The sequence below is a fragment of the Symphodus melops genome, assembly GCF_947650265.1.
Source record: "Symphodus melops genome assembly, chromosome: 12".
NCBI lineage: Eukaryota > Metazoa > Chordata > Actinopteri > Labriformes > Labridae > Symphodus > Symphodus melops.
Genome location: NC_136702.1, coordinates 8839710 through 8865463, shown reverse-complemented (window position 1 = coordinate 8865463; position 25754 = coordinate 8839710). Strand labels below are relative to the sequence as shown.

Here is a 25754-nt window from a genome sequence, read left to right as displayed (position 1 = left end):
CAGTGCATCATAGACGAATAGACGAAGAAAAACATCGAAGGACTGTTTTTATTTACATCATTTCAACCAGAAATAAATGAGGCATGAGGGGGAAAAACACTTAGAGCTTCGAGTCAACACCAGCCACACGGATGTATAACCCCTTGCTCTACCATCATCTGCTGTCGTCATTCAGAGCACAAACTCCAGGATGAAAGTGGTGTCTGTGTCTCCTGCTGAATTGCAAACAGCAGCAGAAGAGATTAAAGAGTGTTTTTGAACACTGAGGGTCTAACGGGACATGAACAGAAGAGTAAACTGAGGGGGGGGGGAGCTCTATCACGCCAGTATCATTAAGGCTGTGATACCCCGAGAGACTGTCTGGTAGAGCAGACATAACAATGCCAGCAACAGGGGCAGCTCTCAGTACAGTTGAAAGGCACAGAGCATACATTATGATTACAGTTTGTGTTCACAAACAGAACTAACTGTGGGATTATTGAGCACATCTGCAGCACATTAGCTGAACAAAGTTCTCTGAGCGTGGAGAAGCGTTGCCAAGTCTGCGTCAAGCTGGACTTTAAACATGTGCTGCGTTAGCCTACGATACCTCGCCATATCCACCAGGGGGCTCAACCTCATCCTGCTCCTCTCCACGTCCTGCTGCCACAGCTCTCTGACCTTTTGTAACCCCCCTAAAGAACCTGGATCAGGGCTGTCCTCCTTTCCAAAGCTCCTCCTCTCCTCCTCCTCCTCCTCACAAATTAGCGATGACACACTCTCTGTGAGAGACTTCACTTCTTTTTCCAGGGCTAAAGAAAATATCTGGGCTGCGTCTTGTCCTCTCGTTCCTTTGACGGGCTGGACTGAGCAAGAGTCAGGGAGGTAAGCCAAGAAGGAGTCCAAGAACTGGAACATCTGTAACTGACTGCAAAAAAAAAAACAGAACAAAAAATTATCTTTTTGAAGATGTGGAAATATGACAGTTAACATTTCTTGATCATCATTTTCTGTAACTTGTGTTTGTTGTGTTGGTTTCTCGCCCACCAACCTGTTCAGAAGCTGTATCACGGTCATTTTAAGCGTTCTGCTTGCCAGAAAAACCTCACCACTTTGATATTCAGTGGAATAACACTCTGACGTGCATCCTAGTCAACTTCAAAGCCTTGTCAACTTGGAATCCATTAATAATAATTGAGCAGTGCCCACTTCTACTTGCCAAGCTACCTACTTTAGCTCCTTCAGAATAAATTAAAATGAATCAAGGAAGCAGCCGGCAACAGAGCTTGAACAAACACGAGGAGCCGTAATATCGGCGATTCTGCAGGTATAGAAATCCTCAAAATCGACCGCATTTTCTGTTTTTACGTTTGCAGAACAAAATCATCCGACGGATGCAAACCAAATCGTTTCCCCAATTAAAACAGAAAAAGCCGTTCTGACATTTGAATATGAAAGGTCAAACTAAACGAGGCTCTCTCTGATCATTGTGTTTCGAGTGGTTCCCTGTTTTGTTGATTCTTGAGCGCATAATAGACAATCCTACTCATCTACATGTTATGTATATATATATATATATATATATATATATATATATATATATATATATCCACAAACAAACTGCAATCCACACACATGCGTGGAAAAGGGCAACCAGTGAGAGATATGCATGACAACAATGAATTAAAGGTAAGGCATTAAATACACACATTATCCATTGTGTTAAGTCCAACATAAAGAAAAAGAAAAGGTGTTTTCAAAAAGAACCAATCCAAAGAACACTAAAGACAAAATGAATCCAGCTCTGAACAGAATTTCAACCATTCAGACCTCCAACTGTGAAGTCAGTAACACAGCTCTGCTGCTGGTCTGGTATCTGTAAATAAAAATGATTCACCTGCAGTGGACAGACAGCTCCCCTTGGAAAGGAGTTATCTGATGCCAGCGCAGCAGCATGGGAGAACATGTTACTGCAGGATTCAGCAGGAGATACTGAGGGTTCACGTCTATCCTTTTACAACCCTCTCTCCTCTCAATCCAGCCTTCAATATCACTGAGGCTGTAATCTGGAGAGTCTATGTCCAACACCCAGCGATCCAGCACCGCCATCAGACTCAACAAGTCCTCCAGAACCTCATCTGTGCACAACAAGCAGACGACAATAAACATCCAAGTATCCAAGTTAAGAAATCAAGGAGCAGGCATTTGTGATTTTACCTGTTTTGAGTTCAGGGTTTTGTAGCAGACGGGTTTGGAAGCCAGTGTGGACGTTCAAAGCGACATCACCACAATGCAGGAAAGCCGGTGTTTGGTTGCTCACAAAGGCGAAAGCATCTCGTCCCTGGACGTAATGGAGCATGACACGACACTTGACACAGCCAGAGGTCAACAAAGGTGTCAGTGTGGTCACAGCAGTCACAGCCAGTCTGCAAGTGTTGAGATCATTGGGTCTGTTGGAACTGTGCTGCCTGCTTTTTTTCGCTGCAGGCTCTGGGAACGTGGAGGCAGAAGAAGAGGAGGAGGAGGAGGAGGATGAAGAGCTGGGAGCAGGGATCCAGAAAACTTGGCTCTGGGTCTTGATGACTGCAGGCGCTGAGCTGTGGTGTGTCTCTGTCAGGACGGATAAGCTCACACTGGCCAATGGTCTGGAACAAAAATAACACGTCACGATATCACATGAAATGTAGGTAACCAGACCAGAAATCATAGAAAGCAGGTACAGACATGTAGTGTGTTTTTGGAATACAGATGTCAAACAAAACCAGTGTGTCCAGCTCGTGAGGTAACACTGGCCGCACAAGCGCACCAATCAAATTAAAGGCTTTGTTTAAATAGTTTAACCTCCATATAATTTTAAACCAAAAGCAGGGACACGTAGAAGGAGTAATCAAATGGCCTCTTGTTTCAATAGAAAGGAATTAGGGATTATATGCTGATGTACAAAGTTATACTTTTTTAAAATCGCGCAATGAAATCTCCATTTTTTGAGGGTTAGTAGTTAGTAGTCCTTCCACCTCAACCACCTCCATCATGTTTCGGTTCAGCTAAATCTAAACAGGCAGGAATGACATAGCTGGGCCAGCTATACAGTTGTAACACTCACTACATCTCAACATTAAGTGATGCATTCAAATTGCTGGAATCTTTAGTGCACAGACGGGGGGGCCACGCGACTGGATCATTTCATTTTGTGCGACAACAATCAAGTGGGCGACTCCGAAACAAGCGCTTACGTAGAGATGAGAAATGCCAGCGCCTGGATTCCAACACAGAAAAATAAAAACGATTAAAATGCAAAAGAAAATCGTGTTTACGCAGAGCTGTCAGTGGTTAGTATCACTCCCACAACCAGTCGGTCCTCAGCGACGCGATGCCACAGCTTGTCAACTTGAGGTTTTGAACACACTGCTGGCGTGTCTCGTTTCTTGTCATCCAAGCCTTCATCCTTTGACTCATCGTCACAGTCCCACAGAGCGACGAGGCCTTCCTGGACAGGGAGCGCAACGACTATAATCAGCAATGACAAGCGTGTGACAGCATTGACAGCAATAGCAGTTTACGTCAGGCATTTCAATTTGAACAACAGCCCATTAGGTGCCCGTGCAGCGGACTTTTTTAAAGGCTATTAGAGAACAGGGAGCGTGCAGTGTCACCTTCTGACAAAACACAGTGCAGTCATTGAGGCCAGCGTTTAGATTAAGAGGGATTTAAGGTGAGCAGAAAAACAGCAACAAATTTATTGAAAAAATAGGAAATTATACTGTCAGCAAAACTTTAAAAGGTAAGAGGAATTATGTATTTTCCAATGCAGGTATTTTCCCAACTCCAGCCTCAAAAAATGCTGACTGCCTCGGACTCATGGGAGAGGCTTTTTTAAATACGGCGGCTTATCAACATGAAAGACAAGAGTTGGAATGGAAACCTCAACTGAGGGAAAGGAAGGCGGAAATAAGGATGTTTTGCCTTTATTGCGAGGGGACAACAAGCTGATAGGAGCCAGGAATTGTTGAGATAGTGAGAGGAAGGGTGACATGGAGCAGAGGGCAGCGGCTGGAATCAAACAGCGGGGAGCAAGCTCTGCCAGGTTAGCTACAAGGGCTCAGCAGGAAAATAAAGGTTTTAAATAGAGACAAATAGGGTTGGTATTTCCTATATAATAAAGAGGAAATGTGTGTTCATCGAAACGCATTGATGTGACAACACTGCTTGGGGATGATTTTGAAATGATGTCATGAAGTGAAATACACACGTTTAATGTGCTGTTTTAGAACACTTGCGCTGGGCAGATGGAGGTCAGAAACGGTTGTTATCATTTTGAAAACCCATTGATGAAAATGAAAGAAGGAAAGTGTAAGAATGCAACAGCAGCAGTGACCTTCTTAAAGTCCCAACTCAGAGTGTTTCTTTGTATTCTGCACCAATTATCTGTGAGTACTCTTCTTTTTAAGCTCTGCTTGTAACAGAAGAATACTGGAATCGTATTGTTGTGGTTATGATGTCATAGGAAGTCATGTCCCAGCACTATAGCACATATTATCTACTCTATACTCACCTAGCCTTCTATAAATATGTGCTTAATAATGAAGTAGGGCAGGCTGTTTCTGGCAGATAGTTCCTGTTGGATTCTTTTTGACATAAACAATACCTGCTCAGGCGTTGTGACAACAGGTTCCTCTTCTGCAACACCACCTGTGAGGACTCGGAGCGAGTGCTGCAGCACCCTCTCCTTCATGCTCTCTTCTCTTTGAAGCTTCTGCAGCACTGTCAATCCACTCTGAATTTTTGAAACAGTAGTATGACAGTATTTACTAAAACTTGAACATAGTCCGTGAGGAAGGTTGTAACGCATGTAAAAGCCACCCGAAGTTCTTTGATTAAGGTTAAAACGACGTGTTTGTGGTCTCGTAATGACTCCACAGACAAACCGCAACTTTTCATTATTTCTGCTCTTTTAAAATAAAGACAAACAACTTAGAAGAATTTTAAAAAGTTTTGAATTACTCGCCTGTAATCTGGACTCTAAAGCTTGAAGAGTGAGGAGATGGTTTCCTGGTGGAGGACTTGTCCTCGGTGCCCTGTTATCCTGGTAATTCTAAAACACAAGAACTTGTTGTCACAAAGGAACGTTTCAGAAGACAGCATAACCGATATGATGAAAAATTATGCCTAACAGCAAATGAGACGCCACAAAGGTCAGTGAGGAGGAAATTTCCCAATGGCTGTCCTGATGTGCCTTGGTCTTTAAAAATCAACAGCATCTGATCTGTTCCACATCCCACAAAGTCATCCACGTGGACAGAGCCAACACCAGACCAGTGTGATGCTATCTGGTAAAAGGAACAACAAGGTAGGTTAACAAACATACTGACAGTAAGCTCTAAGAAATACAAAGTGAGTAAATATTGAAACCTAGTTCTTGCTTGCCTTAAGTGATTCCCTCCATACAGCACATACATGTCCGTGATGAAAGTATACAACAAACAGGAAGCCACATCTTCCTGTGTTGACCACCTGGATACTTTCTGGATCATCAAAGGGAAGTTGGCATGTCTCTTTCACAACACCATTCTTAAAATAAACCAGCTGCTTTCTAGAAGTTGCTGCAACCACATCGGATTTCAACACATGTTCCTCTTGTTCAGCTGACAGGACTAGGATGCACCGTGTGATGCACATGTATGGATGAGGCAAAATCCGAGAGCCATCAAACACATGTCCGCTCTCTACAAAATAGCCCAGGATTTTGCTTCTGGGCTCATCATTCAAGAACTTCTCTGAAATGTTTTGCTGCCCGAGAATAAAAACCCTCTCTTTGTGTAAAGGGAGCTCTCCAAAAACACTGTGGGAAAACTTCATGGGTATCTGCCTGACTTCTCCAGCTTGTGGAGATGTATAGAAGACATCATCAGCGTGACTCCACAACACTGTGGGGCCGTGGAGGATAGTCACGTGTTCCTTCATTTGATAAGGCAGCTTAAAGTCAATGCAGGGCTCTAGACGATGTGAGCTGCCTAATGTAAGTAGAATATAATGGAAGCTGTGTCCTTTCTTGCTCTTCTTCGTTACTAGAATACACGGTGTTGTGACTCTTTCCCGAACATTTATGGCGCATTTACTCTCCACAATATCCACATGTGCCGGGGTTTTCCCTCTGCTGATGACAGCCGCTCCGTCAGCTGCCTTCACGAACCTGTTGACATCCCGTTCAAATGAAAAACAGCAGAATAACAACTCGCTCCTGTCTTCGTTTGCGGCTGACGTTTGTTCACAGTTAAACGAGATTATCTGTCCATTGTGGGAAAGTCGATCGGGGTTTCGATCAAAATCTCCTAGCAGCAGCATATCCATATTTCGGATTCCTACCAGATCCTTTCCCTCCTTATTGACAGCTCAAAAGATATGATACAAAAAAAATATCTCGAAAAATATTTAATGGCAGACGTCTCAAAATGGTGTGTAAATAGTACAAGTGTTGGTATACTACTAGAGAGAGAACTATATAGAAATGCATCCGTTTCCTACGTTTCACAGTGACTGTTGTACGCGCCACTTTAAGTTGAACGCTTCCGGTTAGTCGAAGGGCATTATGGGGGAGTGAGTTGAGTTGACAACATTAAGCTGAACTGTTTAGCTAGCTGAATTTTTTTTAGAAAGGACGGTGACACTGTATGTATGTTTGAGTTATTAGATTAACTCTTTTAGTGTGTGTGTGTGTGTGTGTGTGTGTGTGTGTGATATTGAATGCTTTTAAACACTCCCCCCCGCTCTTCCACAGCAAAGAAACAACAAAGCGAGAGAGGCGTGGCCAAAGCTGGAGCCAAAATGGCCAGCACATAACGCCAGTTGCACACTTTGCACTGATTCATCCAGGGTTAGCTATCTACCCAAAACTTGCTAGCTTAAACACGGAACTACCACATAGAGAGAGAGAAGGGGGACTCAGTTAAATATGGCTGAACTTGAGCAACACGAAGGAGCACAGGTATCGTGTCAGCAGCACATTTGAATGACTTTAAGAATTTAATCTGTCGGGCATTTTTCTAACCTTAATCAACAATTTGACAGGACCTTGACAAGAAAATCGTAGAGACGAGACAGCGATTCAAGAATGAGTACCTCCAAGGTAAACAAGAGTTATTAAGGATAAGCTGGGAGTCATTTGCTCCTTAACCCGTCGTTGATTCAGACGTTAAAATTCAAATATTAGCAGCTAACTGACGACTTTTTTTTGTTTGTTTTCATTGTCGGTCTGATCATATCACGCCCTTAATGAACGGTCTCAATCTTTTGTAGTAATTAGAGTAGCTCAATGGTATAACGGCCCACTCAACAATAATTAATTTAAGTTTACAGCACAGTGGGGTCATTATGACTTTAACAGTGTTTTACGTAAGGACGTAAGGTTGGAAAGTGACGTATTGTGCTTAACTTCCCTCGAGGTTCATGTCATGTGATTCTCTTACCTGTATGTTACCTTTTACAGAGTCAGCTGAGAAATATGACTCCAGAGATGTGGACAGGCTTCAAAACGACGATGTGCTGGTGGAGGGATACCTCACCTGGAGAATTTATGTGGTTGACGATGCCTTGAAAATGATTGATGACAGTTTTCAATGGAGGAAAGAATTTGGTGTGAATGGTAAGTAAGCAGAGTAATTTGGGATATTTTACATGTACGTTACATCAGCTGGGAAGAAAAGGACTGTCTCTAATTAATCATACGTTTTCTCTTCAGATATAATGCCCTTAACAAGTGTTGTCTTGGTTACTTTCAATAAAACAAAAGGGCCACTTTTATAAGAGTTGAAACAAAAGCTGTTTTCCAACATTGATGTCTTTGGCAAAAAGGGCTGAATGTTGATACCAAAGTCCAACTTGGGTAGAAATGTTGACATCCCTATATTTAGATGTTCGTGAGCTTTCAACAGAGATCGACAGTTGACTTTGTGTTGGCTTGGGATGAATCCACACAGAGTGTCATTGTGTGTAAAAACGGCCGTATGCATAGGCTACCACTGAGAACAATCCCCACTATCTGTTTTCTGAAGGAATTTCCCTGAGAAGTAATGTCATCTCTTTAATCCCCTAAATTAAATGTGTCAATACAATAAATTTGATTTATTAAGAGTCATTAGCATCTGGGGGCATTCGGGAATGTTAGTTTTTCCATTACCCTTTTCACTTGGGTGGACGACAAACAATTTAGTTAGTTGTTATTAACTGAAGGAGTTTTCAAATATCCCTACAGGTCCTTTAAAACTTACAGACATAAAAAGTTGTCGAGGGAACTGGTTTGGTAACACTGGAAAGAAAGTTGTTCAGGCCTGTTTCAGGCCACAAGGTTGTTAAGTAAAGTTATATCTGGTCCTTTTAAGGATGATCTGTGTGCAGAACAGAGATTCACAATGAAAATGTATTTCTTGGTGTTCTACTGTATTGAATATATCTATTGAAATAGTCTTACTGTTTGTATTGCCGTGCTGTGTATTGCTTACATTTATAATCTAATGGATGGTTTAATTTGTGTTTAACTGCTTGTTTCAGATCTCAGTGAGAGCATCATTCCCAGATGGATGTTTGAGACTGGTGCTCTCTACCTCCATGGCTATGACAAAGAGGGCAACAAGCTCTGTATGTACTTTTTCTATTCCGTACACCATTATGCTATTTTTATTATCTTTCTATGGCTGACAAGATGTGAATCTTTTTTTCTTTCTTTTTTTACTCTGTTTATTTTGTGTAGTCTGGTTCAAGGTGAAGCTTCATGTCAAGGATGCAAAAACAACCTTGGATAAGAAGAAGTATGTCGCCTTCTGGCTCGAGCGGTACGCAAAGAAAGAACCTGGGATGCCGCTCACTGTCATCTTTGACATGGCAGAGTCTGGCCTCAGCAATATAGTGAGTTTTTAATGATACTGTTTCAGTAAGGTTTGTTGTAATGACATCAGAAACTTTCTATTTTTATTCATTTGTGATTCACTAATCCACAGATTTTTCTCTTGTGATTCAATCCCAGTCTTAAAGACACATTCTCGTTCCCATGAAGTTCTCCTCTCTTGTGTTACAAAAGACAAAAAAAAAACCTCCTTGCTGTGACTGTCATTGGAATGCTGTCGAGTGTCCCCATGTATCTCGCTGTTTGAGCAGGCGTCTCGCCAAGACTCTTCAATGGTTTTACACTTCAGAGATTAAAGTAACCTTTAAATCCTGTTGGTCAATTTGGAGAAGACTGTCTAATCCTCAGACTCGCAGCGTCGCAGGCGTTAGCTCCTCCATGCAGCTCTCTGTCAGTGAGTGTGTCTCATTGGCTAGTCTCTCTCCTGAAGAAATACTTCAATTAAATACGCACAAAAAACACAGGCAGGGCTAGAAAAAAAAGGGATTAATAGTTACGCTACCTAAATATGAAATGCTTTGATTAAAAGATCAGTTTTTAAAACCGGCCTCATTGAGGCTTGTTGAACCAATCTGGGAGCAGACGTGAGGGTAGCCGGTATGATCTCATTAAGACTCCAGGAGTGAGTCTCCTGCATAGAAATGAGGCTTTTAGCCCTTTAAGGAGCCGAGGCAGGATATAGATGTCTGTCTCTATTGACATATCTATCTGCTGTTTGTCTGATGATTGTGACTGACATTTAACATCTAGATGATCGAATCAAACGGATAAAGTGATTTATATCATGAAGTTTATCTTTTAGCAATCAAACAATTTGATTTTGTCTTTTTAAAGTGGAGGTCAAGTGACGGTCAAAATAAGTGTAAGTCTGAGACAGTGACTCCGAGCTCCTTCTTTGACTTCTTCTTCTGTGGATATTTTTTTTTTTACCTTGAAAAGATGACGTTTTTTTGAAGTACAAACACATTTCAAGTCAGGCTTTAAAAGAGTATCCTATCTCACCATCAGGCTTCTTTTTTTTTCTTTCCAAAAAAAGTATTTGCATGGAATTGTGAAGGGAGCCATTCAGAGAGGCTTGTGAGGAAAAACAAAATCTGTAAAGTGGGTCACTCAGAACTGATCGAGAAGATGATGAAAAGTGAACAAACCAATCAACACAGCCTCTTTCAGTTCGAGTTGAGGACTCCTGTTTGGTTCAGATTTTATATATATATATTTTTTTTTTTTTTGCCCCCTTTGTGTTTTTAGGACATGGATTTTGTGAAGTACATCATCAACTGCTTTAAAGTATATTATCCAAAGTTTTTATGTAAGTAAAAACGCTGTAGTAAATAAAGCACAAATATACTGTATGTTCACGTTCGCAAAGACAACATGTTAACTTTTTTTGGTCCTATTTCAGCCAAAATGATCATCGTGGATATGCCTTGGATCATGAATGGTGAGAATGAGCCTCACTCAGCAGACTGAATATGCGTTAGTGGTTGTCTATCAATATATCATACAAACTCTGACCGGATTCTGACATCATGATCACAAACGCGTCTTTGTTTTCCAGCTGCCTGGAAGATTGTGAAGTCATGGTTGGGTCCTGAGGCAATCAGCAAGCTCAAGTTTGCTTCCAAATCTGAGATTCAGTCCTACATCGGGGCTGAATACCTGCCACCTCACATGGGTGGAACGGTAGGTTACGTCTTTCTGTCTGTGTTTGGTTCAAAATGATCTTTTTTTTTTTCTTCTTCTTCTTTCTGCACGGACATAGTTCAGTATTTACTTTTACTGCTCACTTTAAATTACTTATAGAAACATACAGTGTTAATTTTGAACTTTGTGTTTTGTACAATTCGCCTGTGTTGGCACAATTAGAAAAAAAAAAAAAGTAGTAGGGATTTTATTAGAGCTCTACATATTCCCATGCGTGTTCCATCTTCTCAGAAAAAAAGTGGATCAAGGTTCACAGCATAAAATGACCCTGAAATCTGAATTCACAACTTCAGTAAATGATAACAGTTAGTTTGTTTTCCTCTCTTAATGCATGTCATTATATGCTTTCATGGGACTTTTCCACCCGCTGTGACTGCCCTAAATGTAAACCGACTGCCCTGAATGTAAATCGATGAACGCAATGCAATGATGTGACTTATCTGTGCTACTTTCCAGGACCCCTTCAAGTACAGCTACCCCCCTCTCCCGGACGACGACTTCCAAACGCCCATCTGTGACAACGGACCTATTCTGAGTGAGGACGACATGGAGAGCAAAGAGATTGAGCTGGAGAGCAAAGATAACCTGGAGTCCAGCTTAAACTCCGAGGTGGCAGTGAAGCCCAAAAAGGTAAATTTTTCTTTCAGGTTTATTTTTGTTTTATTCTTTTGACTAAGGCCAGGCTGTTTAAAATCAAATCAAATCAAATAAAGAGGATGTCTTCACCTCTTGGAGAAAGTATTTGGTAACAAAATTAGGCAGAACCTCTTCGGCCAGAAAAATATTGGTGCCTGTTTATCTGAATGTGAATGATGAAGTGTTTTTTTTTTTTTTTTTTAATAAAATTACTAACAACATCAAACTAATATACATAACAGGACCAGTGTGTTTGTTATGAAGAGTTTAGCTGCTGCAGTGTACATCATTGAGCCGCGTGATTGTCATGACATTTGTGTTTATAGTCAGCCATTTTTCCTGATTAGTCTTCCACTCACTCGCTTTCTTTAAGCTGAGCTTGAGAATACAGCATGTAATCAAACCTCTCTGTGGAGATAACTTTGACTAGAGCAAGGCCGAGATTTGGAACCCGGGAAGCTTTTTTTTTTTTTTTTTTTTTTTTTTTGCTCATCGTCTCTGTGAAGGTGACTCCTCATGTCTGAGGCTGCGATGAAATCCTAGCAGCGAAAGCCCGCGCACCACAGCTCCGTGCTCTGCTTCTCTCAGCCTCTCTTTTGGTCCACACGGGTCGTGGAGTCAGTAACTTAAGCTCTTCCCTGCTGTAGATAGACTGCTACTCTCCGCCGGACAGCGTTTAGTGAGACGCCCTGCAGGCTTTATCTTCATTATATCTGAAGTCACTGTCAACCGTCTTCTCCCTCTGTTGTCGCTAAAAAACGGATCTACTTGCAGCGAGGAGGACTGCAGCTTAAGTCGTATTCTGCTCCTTCCCTTCAGGACAGTGCAGCCCCTCCACTCATAATCTGTTTAGCGTCTTTTCTACCGGCATGCACAGAAAGCCTGCATGAAAATAGATGGAGGGCTTTTAAGGGAGTCATCTCAGGATGACTTCTACATTTTACTGGCACGTGTTGTGTTGTGTTGTGAGGGATTTGTTTACATGCAGGGTTTCAGCTGGTTTTGTCCGGGCTAATTTTAGGTTGTCGTTCTGTCACAGTGTGGGAGCAGCAGACTCGAGGTTAACCTACATTTAAGAACAAGGACATGACTGTTCGGATGTTTATTGGTTATTGTGGCTTTCTGAAGCCTGCTGCCAATGCAAGGCTGGAGGAACGTAATGCTGCTACATCACACACAGCTACTCCAATGAGCCTTTTAAGCACCCCCCCCCCTCCAAAAAAACCCCAACAAAAACAGAACACTGCTCCCATTGTTAATAACTAACACATTGGTCATGCACAACAGATTTTAGGTTTACAAATCGGGATAGAAAACTAGTCGTTTGTTCTGAACAGGCACAAAGCTGTTGCTGTAAATTATTTAACAAGGAATAATCTTGCTCTCTTTTTTTTTTTTTTTTTTTTTTTTTTTGAACCCTGCACAACTCCACAACTGTTTTAAAGAGCCCTGTAGTTCTTTGAGTTTTCAATAAAATTTCACATCATTTCTCGAAGCAAAACTACTTCTCAGCCTCAACGTATACTGTAGAGAATCTAACACCATTACGCTTGTGGACATGCCTGACTATGATCAAAAAGTCTCAAGGGATTAGAAACTGCTGGTGACATACCAATCATAACTTGAGAACAGAAACTTGGCTCACTTCAGCCTTCAGCCAGAAACGCCTTCATTCAAGGCTCCAAGTGTTATCTTGAAGATAAGACGATCAGCATGGCAGCTTCCTTCTACAGCCGTAGTTATGGTTGGAATTTGTAATGCTCATGCATGTTGGCCAAATCGATTTTTAAGAGCATTGACAGCAATCACAAAATAAAAGTAGGCAAGGTAAAGGTTTGAAAATGACGGGAACACGGAGGTAAGAGGACGGTAAGAAAGCTTGTGTTACCGGTCGAGTAGCTGTGTTTAAAAAAATTTTTTTTTAAAAAGCGCTGCGTCTTTATGTTTACAAAGATCCAGCGTTCAGACTCTTCTCAGGCCTGATGAACTTTACCTGTCTACACTGCGAGCCAGGCGGCGCTTCGCATGATGGCTTCAGCAAGCTAACTGCCTCTCTCTCTGTTTTGAAACAAGGGCTGGAGGTGGTAAAGAGTGTAACATCCCCCCCCACACACACACACACACACACACACGTACACACATGGAGCTCGGTGTCCAGAAGATTTCTCCAGCTGCTGGAAAAGGGCAGGTGCACTCACGTGACTTGGGACTTACTGCGAGTTGCGCCTCCCTCACAGTCGGCTGATGTCATCAGCGCCCTGACTTGACCTCTCCCGGAACTGACATTTCAGTTTGACCCTTTCAACTCTATTGCACTGTTTTGAAAAAAAAGCACAACTGTGACTTTGTCGTCATGGACTGTAGGCTGTATGGAGCCTACGTTTTTGCACACTCTTCATATCAACGCTCAACCAAACAGAACACTCCGAGAGAACATGTCGCACAACCACTGCTGCCTTTTCACAATTCAACATTATCGTCATCTGCAAAGACACTAATTAATTGCTTCTAAGATAATTACTCTTAATGTTTGAGTAGCTCAAGCTATTAACCCTTAGCACTATATTTATAACATCGAGGCCACTTTTCAACAGAAGCCCTTTATGCCTTGTCCTTTTAACAGTTAGATTGACCAGGTCTGTGATTCTAAACAGTGCTTATAATGAAGATGGTGATTATAGATTAAGAGACTTGTTTGGTGCCTTTTTAAACATGTGCTGTATAATCCATAACTTTATGAACATTTCCCTTTGAGTCTTGAATCATTTCTGTGTCTTGGTTATCGTACACATTTCGTGTAGAAATCCTGATAAAGTTCTCACATTTTATTGTGGTCTGTTTTATTTTGTCATGATTTTTTTTTTTTTTTTTTTTTACACATGTATTTCAAATTAACTTGTTAATTTTGTTCTTTTTTTAAAATCTGTTATGTGATTTTTTTTTTTTTTTAAATTGTAAGCAATACTAATATAATGAAAGTAGTGTTAATGATACTGCGCTTCAGACTGAAATCTGTATGACAGCCTACTCTTTTAAAATGAAGAACATTTTAACATTAATTAAAAATGTGAGCTTGTCTACGTCTCTCGCCGCTTTATTACCTGAATGTGTAAAGTATGCTCTTTATAAATGACAAATAAATGGAGACATTTCATCAGCAGCTGATTATCTCCTGATGTCTTCATTGTGGCAGTTGCATGACAGTCAGCCATTAAATAAGGATGACATGTTCAGTTGCTTATCACAGCAAATGACACACTTCCCTCTCTGAGTCATAAATGTCCCCATCACATGCAGAGTCCATTCACCCCCCCCCCCCCCCCATTCCCCCCCCGACATGCTCACTCTCCCATCTGTTTTACACAACATATTGTGTCAGCAACACTGTGAAAGCATCCAGTTCCCCCTTACTCCTCTCCTTTATTTTCAGTATCCGACATGTTTTCCAGAGTTTCACAACTTCCCTTGTCAGCTGCTGTTCGGTCTTGTGGTCTTGCGTTGATGTTTGTGGCGGTTTTGCTGAAGTGAAAGTATCTATGTCTACGCAGCATTATGACTTCAGGCTTGGTTAAATAATTTTTCCGTTCATGGTTATTTGAGGAAAAGTCACAAGTTTTTCTTATTATTGTTGAGTGGACGTGCTGCACGTGCTTGTGCGCAGCAGATGACTCAGAACGAGGGTCAGGAGTCATCGGGGGAGGTTTCCTGTAAAAAAATAAAATAAAAAATCTTCGAAAGATTCTTTTTGATAACTTTGCCCTTTACCTTTATTTCACAAGAACCCCTCATTAGTCATTAGAGATGACTTACAAAAGCTTTATTAACTGATAGCGTTTCTCCGAATAAAGGGCAAAGGTCAAACATTTCATTCTGGAGGAAGTGTCACGTGATTACATTATCAGTGTCTTCAGTCTCCTTTCTAATTAAGTTACCTTTGTGTTTCAGGTGAACTTCATGGAAGACAGTTTGAGGTCAGAGGACAATGATAAAGGAGAAACAAGCGCAAGGACCAAAGGGGCCAGGAAGCCTCTGACCACCTTCAAAGGTCCTCTGCTGGATGTTAGGTACGTCATCAATCTCACGGCCCTTCATCATCACCTGAAAGTCTGCACTTCACTCACAAACGATGGCCGCTGATGGCAGGGGAAAAGGAACAGAAGAGGTTGTCTTTATTAAAGTCTTTATTTAGAGGATGGTTGAGAACACTTTGCTGAGTACTGGGAGTTACACAGAACAAAAAGGTTCTGCTGTGGGCATTGTTAACAGCAAGTGGAGCTTTTCTTAAAGCCCCCCCCCCCCCCCCAAAAAAAAAAAGTGTTTTCCGTCTTTTGTTGCATTATGCATCCTCATAAAATGTCTCGATCTCTCTTTGCATTATATAAAGAGGGGTGGTGAAGTATGCAAAAGCATACTAAATGAAAGATAGAGAAAGCAAAATGTATGTATGACATCTATTCACTAATGCGTACACTGTTACCACAGCGACAAGGTGAGTGGATTGACCACTCAGATCTGAACTAAAACATCTCTTCAAATATTTAAAGGACTCGCATAAACTTTCATACAGGCCTCCAGGGGATAAATCCACTTTTCTTTGCTAACTTTATTGAAATGTCACAAACAGGTTAAGAATTAGTCTCTATAAGTGAAGTGTTTTTTGACCACACTTATATGGTTTTGGTTATTTTGTACTTGACCACAACCTTTAGGTTCATACGCAGGAACTCATTTGTAGCATCAATTACAAGAAAATGAAGTATGATATTCAGGTTCCTCTACAGGAGGAATGTTTATTCCACACTTTTCCTCACCATGAAGTCAAGTTTGTCCAACACATCCATTTATACTGTAGATAAATAAGCTCTTTATTTTATACAGTGGACAAGTAGTACCAGTAGTAATCCTTCTCTGTGGATCAAATGAATTACTGATTATTAATTTTATGTTCTTTTTTCGTTCCCTTATGCTGATTACCTCTAATTGACATTTGCATATTAATGTTGTAATTATGAAGTAATGAAGCCAACTGCTTTGGTAATTACGGCGTTTTATAGAGAGTTGGGAACAGACTCTAGAAACAGCTGTTCAAAACATTTACAAATGACTGTACACATTAAATTAGTGCACTCTGTATAACACTTTTTTTTTTAACCACAGTTCCAAGGAATGGGTCTCTCAGTGGCAGGACATTTTAAATTCACTTGGCTGGGGTGGCTCGAACCGGATGCAATTTCCTGTGTTTGTCCCTTTTCCTTTCACCGTGACCTGCAGCCATGGCTGTGACACATTGTTTAGTTAGAGCGCAGAAGACGGCCTCTTGTAGCAACTGTGCAAGAAGCCGAAAAGTGAGAGGAAGAAAAAAACAGTTAGGTGTGAAGGCACTCAGTCTTGATGTACAGCAATGTGCCCAGCTGGAATTTACACACACACACACACACACACACACACACACACACACACACACACACACACACACACACACACACACACACACACACACACACACACGCACGCTCTTTTGCATTTGGGAGACACGAGAAGTTAAAGCCAGGGAGGCTTAGTGGTTAGAATATCCAGAAGTGATGCTGTACCCATCTGCCAGTTTATTATCCGCCGTCCAAAAAAAATCTACCAATCCACTAAAGAATAAAACTGGAAGCTCACACCATTATATTTACTATGTGTTGCTTTATGACTGATTCAACAAAGCATTTTAAAGACCACTGGGTTGCAAGATAATGAGTTAATTGGCATTCAAATGGCAAGATTTATTATGGATGAGACTGGTTTATTTTTTCTCGAGAATGACTAATGCAATCCAAGCTATGTTTATTTTGTTTTTACTTTCCTAACACAAAAAAAGTATAATCTTGTTCTTATTGACATAATGTTCCCTTCAGATATCGACCCAGTGCCTAAAGTCATTATTGATGTGTTTGTTACTTTATAGCTAGATTGATCTGGTCACACGTGGACAGGAATTAAGCATGCCAACAATCAATAGCTGAGTGAGAGACACTGGTCATCGATCAATAGAGCAGGTCGCACATCTCTCACATGATGTGGTCAATCACATCCTTGGTTTTAATTGAGCACTCATTGAATTGCAAGAGAGGAGTGGTGCACTGCAAAGAAGAAACCACACAATACTCTGGTAAATATTTAGCAGTGCTTCACACACTGTGTGATATTACTCTTCATTTTCATGTAGAATGTCTTTTGAGTTGTGTTTTCACAGAGTCTCTGCTTTGATGTGAGGATTTTGACAGCTCTGGGCTGTGAATTATAGTGATAAACAGATTTAAATGAGCCTTAAACGCAATTATATTTCTGAGCTGCGTTAGCCTTAATTCTGGGCTGTGGGCTTTAGAGGGGAGTAGGGGGCTTTGATCTTGTGTTTGCCAAAGGTTTCCAGAGCCTGAAGACTCTGAGATCAAGCAAGCACCAGACTCTTCAGCTGTTTTACTGGGTACACGGACGCACAAAGACATGAAAAGAAAATATGAATCTTTGTTCGTAGCCGTTTTAGTCTATAAAACGCAGCCAAGCTGTATCAATGAGACGCTTTATACACACAAGGCCAATATTGTATCTGTTTGCAAGTTTACCCTTGTAAAGCAAAAGTCCCCAGTACCATAACTGAATGCGATAACAAGTTCATTTGTGTCTTAGGCCAATTTAAATGTTGCAAATTTGATTAGAGAAAGCATGGAGTTCAAACAGCGAGGAACGTGTGTCATTACTGAATTTGAGGCCACAGGTTTGCTTTAGAAAACGCAGCAGTCAGCTCTCTCCTGTTACCAACTGGAACTAGAGTTTCAAACTAGCACACGTATCTGCTCGGTGAGTCAGATATCCCCGTTCCATCAGAAACCAAACGAGACTTCCTTTTAGGCATTTTAGTAAAAAGAAGAAAAAAATATATATATACATTTTATTCATAACACATGGTGTATTTGTAGGAAGTCCTGTAACATCTGAAAAGTAAAAGCAGGAGTTAAAAACATGAGCTGAAAACAACAAACGAGAGAAAATATATTTTAGTAAACATTAATATCTTATCAATATCTTTCTTAAAGGGGTTGACGGTCTTTAGGGTCCCTTGGGTGATCAGGGAGAGCATTCCTCTCTTGTTGAGGCAGGGTAGGGAATTGATGGGTAAGTGATGACGTTTGCTCCATGATGACACCCCCCCCCCCATCTTTATTCCATTATTATGTTTGAGGTCAGCGGGGTATGTGGCTTTATAGCCTAATAACTCTTATCACTCATATTACCAATCAAATCAAATAATGTGTACATAGCTTGATGTTAGGCAACATCCATACACTTTTATCTGACTTGTCAACATGACCACATGTCCTGTCAAACAACTGAGATTGTTGAACAAGCCAACAGCCAATCGCTCGGCCTCATTTGAGAACAGAGGCAGATAAATCTCACGCTTCATCATGCTATGATGTCAAACAAATCAAAACAATGTGCTATTTGTTGCGGTTATCTTATTTTAGGAGTCATTAATGCTGATATTTAAAGTTGTTTGTAACAGGAAAAAAATACATGTAAAAGGAAAATCTCCCTACGGTCAACAGGGTGGAAGAACTATAGAGGCACATAGAAGTTTCCTAATGTTACTCCTGTTTCATCATTTGTTTTTCTCTCTCTCTCTCTCTCTATGTGTGTCTCTCCCCCCCCCCCCCCCCCCCCCCCCACCTCCAGCCCTGCAGAGGAGCTCAGCTTTGGCTCTGGGGAGACGGAGAAAAGAAGCCTCATTATCCTGACCAATGTGACCAAAAATCAAGTGGCGTTCAAGGTGTGTGTGTGTGTGTTCTCTCACTATACATGTGTTTGTTATCAGGTTAATGAAATGATTCTGTGAAGCTGATGATCATTCTCAGGGTTGAGCAGTTAAATGTTAAATGTTTTGTACTTAATGTGTGAGTGGTGTCTTGACAGGTACGGACCACAGCACCTGAGAAGTACAGAGTGAAGCCCAGCAGCAGCAGCTGTGAAGCAGGAGCTTCAGTAGACATAATCGTATCCCTACATGGAGGTACTTCATCCTCTTCTACTCACTAACAACTTTGAATGCTGTTTCACATTGAGGTGTTTTTTTTAAAACTCAATTATATTTGTTTCAAATTCATTCATTTTGTCATACACACTGTCCTTCTTTCCCAAAACCAACTTAGATAATAAGTGGCTTCAAAACGTCTTCTAGTTCCGTTGACATGCCCAGATGTCTTCTTTGCTCATCTTTACTTTCCTTAATAAATAGGTCTCTTAATATCTGGGCTGGTTTGATCCTATTACAAACCTGCAGCTGTTCAACCACTCGTGAAAAAAGTCTTCACTCCTCTTTATTGACATGTATTTTCAAGGTCTTAGAACAAGAGGTTACTGACCAGCTCACTGTTGTCCTCGATGAGCACAACAACCAGGACAGACAGTAGATGTGTGTTACTGGAGCTGTCTTAGCTTAGTTCTCCTCATATTTGCCAGATAGAACTTTTTCTGTTCTGTCATGTCCCTCAGGGTTTTGTTCTTTTTCCCCAAACCTGTCCTGCATGATTATTGGTTTAATGGTTTTTGGGTTTTTTTTACCAGCTTTTTATTTATTTTGGCAGCCTTAAAATGTGTGTCATCCAATAATTTCATTTGGTAATAATTCATGCATCAGTTTCATAGTCGTAAAAATAAAAAAAAAGAAAGGAGAAGATGATGGCAACACAACGTGCAAGCCTCAAGTCTTCATAGCCACCTCCTCCTGAACAGTGGTTTAATGTGCTGAATCCTTTTGTGCAGGTTCTCAGGCGTCTCCACAGGACAGATTTTTGGTCATGGCTGCAGAGATGGACCATGCAGGATCACAAGAACTTGCACAGTTCTGGAAAGAAATACCCAAAGCCAAGATTATGGAACACAGGTACTTCTCTGGGCTCCTTATTTATCTGCATCAGCCAAATGAGTCAAATGCAGTCTCTACAGTTGTGACTTGGACTTGTAGGCTGTGTATCACATCATTTTGGCCCCCGCTTATTACATGATGACTCTCCCACAGGTTGCGCTGTCATGTTCTGGAGAGTGCTAAACTGACAGTGAGTCCTCGGAAGGACAGCCTGCTCGAGGTGGGGAACAGCGGGCAGCAGGAATTGAGCACAATGGTGAGTTAGTGAGAAAAAAAAAGGCCTGCTCCTCTACATTACTACTTGTATCTTGGATATGAAAAGTGTGTGGCTTGGATGTGGATCGCCGATAGGGGTGTGACAACGCACTCAGTTTAAAATAGTTACATCTCATGAGCTAACACTTTTTCCAGAAAACTTCAATGACAAATCCGCTAAATGAAAAACAATGCAGGCCCAATTTGAAATGTCTTGACAAGTGATCATCTCGTATTGAATATCCTGATTTTTTGGATTGATGGACCAAGAAAAAAAAAATCCACCGATCCCACAGCGCCACACAGACGACAAAAGTATTTAAAGTTACTCAACCCTTGTTACACTTAACCATGTCCAGACCACAAAGTGTCTATTATGGTTATTATTTTAATTTTGAGGTGTTCTGGTCGGTGTGTTGCAGAAGATGAAGAAAGTCAGGTTTGTTTTTCTCTCGAGCTTTCGGCCTGAATGTTCAAAAAAAAAAAGAAAAAAAAAGAAGAAGCTAATTGCCTTCCTCCTTGAGGCCAATATTTATCACACAGACATGAGAGTAGTATCAACTGTCTCATCTAACTCTTGGCAAAAAACAGATTAAACATATTCCCAAAACGTCAAACTAATCCCTGAATTTACTGTGTATCTAATTTATTTCCACAGCTGTAATTGCAAAGTGTGTTAGATTGATAAACCCGGTCAGTGATCCAGTTTTTATCTCACCAGCTCATGCGCGTCATGATGTGCAACTCCCGGCTGGAGCAGAAGCTGAATACGTGTCTATGGGTGCAAAAGGTTCTCATTATGTTGGTGCTAGTCCTCGTGGTGCTGAACCTGCACTGCCTCTACCTGCTTGGTACCTCTCAGCGACCGTCTTGACCAGCCACGGCACGCCCTCCTCCACCTGCGATTAGCCGGCCCACAGAAACACAAGCGTTTCCGGCAGCAGAGCCAAAGTGGACCACCTTGAGACACAGTTTGGTTCTTTACCCTCTCCTCCCGTCCCTCGCCCTCCTCTCAGGCTGCTGTGAATTCTGGGAGGAGTGCAGACTTTAGGGAACATGTGAGGTTTTTTTTTTTTTTTGCAGAGTTACTAAATGAAAGGATTCAACCTGTCTCTTATCAGACAATTGAGAAGTGATGTAACTTTTAACAATGTGACGTCAAATCAATAATGTATTTTTTAAGACAACGCAGTGAAACAAGTTGTATTTATTGTAAAACCACACGATATGTAGGAAAAAATATTTTTGTGATCAACATGTACAATTTTTATAATGTATAAAGCTAAAGATTATAAAATTAACACCCTTTGTCAATTGATCTCGTTTTGTTAAATACTCCCTCTTTTATAGCGTGTTAAGAAAATAAAAGAGCAAATGTTTGTCAGTTTTGTCCTTGGATGAAAATGTCTCCGTCCCTCAGTTGTCCTCTTTTGCAACAATATTCACATACTTGTCTAAACTCTCATTTGCATAGAAATCTAATTGAAAACATTGCAATGCACGACCTTACTGCACACTCAGACCAAGGAGCCACAGGAGAACACTATCTCTGCTAGCTCTTCTATTTGTTTTAATTACACTGACACCAGCAAACTAAATACCAAAGCAATTACTGGAGAGTGCAAGGACACAGCACAACTCACTGTAGCTTTTTTTAGTAAGCGCTGATATCTAAAACAAGATCCGGATCGGAGCAATCAGGAAAGGGAGCACATGGAATGATCACAATTTGATAATAAGACGTGTGCACATAAGGGGTGTCTGGATCAACGTTTGCAGCTTCTTCCCAGTAGGTGGTGGCTGCTCTCATGCGAGGGATGATTGGAATGACTCTTCACTTCGAAACTAATCCTGCGTTGATTATAAACACAAATGCAAAGTGTTTATTCCCTGAAGATTGCATTGTGTGGGATTTCCTGTAACTCATTGTTTTACAGAGGCCACATGTTCCCTTCTTGCAAAAACCTCTATGAATAGCTGTCTCTAAAAGGAGTTGGACACTTCAAAGCAGAGCATTGCAGCCAGATGTAGAACCTGCTTTACTTTTTGCTTCACTTTAACCTTCAGTTTAGAAATGCATTTTGCGCTATTTTGCTAGTAAGTGCTTTTGCACTTAAAAAAAAAAAAAGGATGTGAGTAAATGGAGTGTTTGCCTCGTGAGAATAAAAGTAAAAGCTTTGGCATCACACATAGCCTGCTGAATTTTCAAGTGCATCTGAGTGCCACACAGCACAGAAGCCCTTCAGATACGCTGCGCTGAACACAGCAAATACTAAAACAGTGACATCAGATCCGTGAACGCTACAGTAGCTGGAGTGGAAAATAATTTGGGCGGTCGTTTGACACTGATTACTAGACAAGACTCCTCTCACCTAATTGTCTTTATGTCAGTAATTACAGGCAGAGGATACGGTATGTGATTCACTGCAGCTTCAGAAAGCGCATCAACAGTATTGATTTAACATGAAGCGCCGGTTAAATCGAAACCTGGTTTTAATCTGTGGCCGGCCCTGTGAGGCACTCATGCAATGTTTGAGGGGACGGTGATTCAGTTTAAGAGGGAAATTGGGGCTGCAGGGATTGATGAAAAGCTAATGAGTGCATGAAGGTGTGTGAGCTGAGAAGCTGTTGCTTTTGACACCTAAAATACAAGAAGTTCACAAATGAATTCCTGTGGAGCAGAAACGAGCTAATAATGTCACTGCTCTTTTATACGTCCGTGCTAAACATGAATGAAGTGCCATCCAAGATTTGTCTATACATTACTGAGAAATGTACTCTCATAGGGGCAGAACCGTCACCAGACCTTAGTCTTGGGGGGGGGGGTTTGGTTGCATTAATTATAGTCTTTATGTTTATGTAATTCTAAATTAAGAGAATTTCTAATGAATCCAATTCAATAGAATTAGCCAGTTTTTAGTTGACAAGCACTTTATGTTATTTTGCGCCTTTTTTCTGCTTTTGAATTCAGCAGCTATCGTCTGGTCACAAGACATAAAGAAAGTGCGAAAAATTTAACTCAATAATTTCATCTGGTTGACAAAGGAGAGTTTGTTTTTTTTATACTGTAATGTTAATGAAAACTTGTGGGTGTATGCTGCAGGTAATATTAAAGTCTATGATGCTACATTACAAAACAAAATTAGCAAACAAAGTAATCCAGACAGACAGAGACACTGTTGAGGTAAATTATACATGTTATGTTAATGTAGGCTATAGTGTGATGGTATTGCACCACGATATCAGAAAGATATCACGAGTATTTGCACTAAGAAAACAATAAGCTTTATTTGAAAGTTGCATTGAAAGCATTTGCTGTTAATCTACGGCCAATTTTCAACACTAAAATACTGTTTTGATCTAAAACAGTTAAGAACTATAGTTAGCAATGCATTGTGATGCTCACCCTGAAGCAAACTGACAAAGGCCATAAACCATATACTGATGTTTTAAATTACAGGACACTGCAGGGTTGTTTTTTTTAAAGAGGGTCTTGCCTTGAGAACTTGGAGCGCGATCACAAGCCATCAACTCCTGACATGTGCTACACACCAACGAGACCTGCTTCATCAACATGCATCGGATTTTAAAACTACAAATTAGACTCTTATTGATTTCTTATTTCATTGATATTGCGGAGGATGTTTGATACAGACAGATCCTCAGTAGCGCATTAGCTTGTCAGGTATTGATTTTATCAAGTAATTTATGAGTAAGGTAACACTTTTCAATCTAAATGGATTTTAGTGGATGAATGAAAACAATGCATGCAATTTTACTTGCTTCTCAGTTTCATAAAGCTGTTGGATCTAGTTGGAAATGAGTTTTTCTACACAGCAGTTGGAAAGTTGGATCACACGTTGCTACCTTTAGCACATTTTCTAACCCCTCATCTCCCACTAATAGTGGTCTACATTCCAGAGCAACCAATTTAGCGAGTGAATTTCTAAGTTTATAAAACGTTGAATACTAATTTTGGTCCTGAAGCCAGTCATGTGGTCGTTTAGGCTGCAAATGCTTCTATGGTTTGTACTTGTGGCGGAGCTAGCGCAGAGCGAGTGCGGAGCAATGACCAAAAGTTCTGCGCTGTTTATGAGGCAAACTGTGATTAAATAATTTTCTTGTAATTAATTAATCGTAATCAATTGGTTAAAGTGCCATCCCTAAAAGAAATACAAATTATTAACTAAACGGTAAACGCTGACGTACTGCAAATATATAAAAAATAATACGTACTTGTCTCTAATGCTATGCTACATCCTAATGCTATGCTACATGCTATACTACCTCAGTTGCATTGCATTACATATTTTTTCTTGCAAGTATTATTTTCATTTTCAAGGAACAAAGGAGGGCCTACAGGTTGAATACCCAGGAAAGGTAAGTCAGCAGAGGTGTAAGAGTGCTAAAATATCATATTCAAGTAAAAGTACTGTTACTTAAAAAACACATTTACTTAAACACAAGTAAAAGTACCTGTTTAAAAATGTACTTGTGTAAAAATACAAAAAAGTTGCTTGAATTTAAAAATAGACTGCCCAACTGGGCATAATATCTAAACTAGTAAAATAAAAGTACTAAATATTTGTATTTGTTTTATGGGGGTTTTTTTCCTCTAAACCGGTAGAGGAAGAGAGGAACACTGGAGAACAAAAACTGTTGATATTCGCCCATATGTTCTGATATTGACAGCAACAAAGCTAGTCCGTCCCCGCTGGCCCTCCATCGTGGGTGTGGGAAGCAGACGGGTTCAACAAAGGTCACCCAAAAAAAACCAGAGGGGTATCATTATTGTTGCCACTATCATCCCTCGACTGGTTGACTTTTTTTATTTATTTATTTTTCTATCCGATGTGTCCTTGGGTATGATACTTAGCCCCGCACTGATCCTGCTGCTTCAGCAGCATTGTATGAACAGATTAGATAATTCTGGATTATACTACATACCAACCACTGCCATCAGTGTGTAAAAGGGTATGAATGGGTCCGTGTGACATGTAGTGTAAAAGCACTTTGTATCATTAGAAGACTATATAAGCTCGAGTCAAATCCATTTTCTCACTTCAGTCTTTATTTTTTCATCTATCCTTAACATTCTCTCCTCTCTCCCTCCATGTGGTGTTTCTCTGTCTCTGTCTGAATGGCCATTTACTTTGTACATTCAAACACAAAGGTCACAGATCCACTGAGTATTTGGTGAGGGTGTTGACAGTTTACAGTCCTGTAGGATTTTTCGGAAACTCAATCAATAATGTCTTTCTGACACTTTTTGTGGGCAAAAGTGTTGAGAAGAATTAGGTTTAAAAAAATAAAAAAAGTTTTAGCAAATTAAACTACCTGTTACCACAGACTCATTCAGGCCAGACTGGTAGTTCA

General features: G+C 40.6%; 2 protein-coding genes across 3 annotated transcripts; one reads left to right on the top strand and one right to left on the bottom strand.

Annotated features, from left to right (window-relative positions):
* Positions 1-34: 34 nt before the first annotated feature.
* On the bottom strand, positions 35-6548 carry fancb (FA complementation group B). The gene is made up of 8 exons (XM_079358165.1): positions 5404-6548; positions 5151-5306; positions 4985-5071; positions 4625-4753; positions 3294-3466; positions 2197-2624; positions 1877-2117; positions 35-907 (listed from the first exon to the last, which is right to left on the bottom strand). Exons 1-8 carry the CDS (start codon positions 6325-6327, stop codon positions 499-501), a joined length of 2547 nt encoding a protein of 848 aa, XP_079214291.1. The 5' UTR covers positions 6328-6548; the 3' UTR covers positions 35-498.
* mospd2 (motile sperm domain containing 2) lies at positions 5917-21785 on the top strand. 2 transcript variants are annotated; one of them, XM_079358167.1, is made up of 16 exons: positions 5917-5995; positions 6755-6961; positions 7045-7102; positions 7463-7618; positions 8524-8610; positions 8723-8877; positions 10124-10184; positions 10278-10316; positions 10434-10558; positions 11036-11209; positions 15161-15279; positions 18935-19028; positions 19172-19268; positions 20021-20141; positions 20277-20379; positions 21100-21785. In XM_079358167.1, exons 2-16 carry the CDS (start codon positions 6929-6931, stop codon positions 21250-21252), a joined length of 1575 nt encoding a protein of 524 aa, XP_079214293.1. In that variant the 5' UTR covers positions 5917-5995; positions 6755-6928; the 3' UTR covers positions 21253-21785. The 2 variants fall into 2 exon arrangements, with proteins under 2 accessions (XP_079214293.1, XP_079214292.1); XM_079358166.1 differs by lacking the exon at positions 5917-5995 and adding an exon at positions 6573-6645.
* Positions 21786-25754: the final 3969 nt, after the last annotated feature.

Excerpts from the sequence above, each read along its gene's own strand:
- mospd2 (XM_079358167.1), top strand. The coding sequence starts at position 6,929 with ATGGCTGAACTTGAGCAACACGAAGGAGCACAG. Across the intron at positions 7,619-8,523 it reads GAAAGAATTTGGTGTGAATG|ATCTCAGTGAGAGCATCATT; the intron begins GTAAGTAAGCAG and ends TGCTTGTTTCAG. Across the intron at positions 8,878-10,123 it reads AGTCTGGCCTCAGCAATATA|GACATGGATTTTGTGAAGTA; the intron begins GTGAGTTTTTAA and ends TTGTGTTTTTAG.
- fancb (XM_079358165.1), bottom strand. The coding sequence starts at position 6,327 with ATGGATATGCTGCTGCTAGGAGATTTTGATCGAAACCCCGATCGACTT. Across the intron at positions 4,754-4,984 it reads CTTTAGAGTCCAGATTACAG|AGTGGATTGACAGTGCTGCA; the intron begins GCGAGTAATTCA and ends TCAAAAATTCAG. Across the intron at positions 3,467-4,624 it reads TTGTCACAACGCCTGAGCAG|GAAGGCCTCGTCGCTCTGTG; the intron begins GTATTGTTTATG and ends CTCCCTGTCCAG.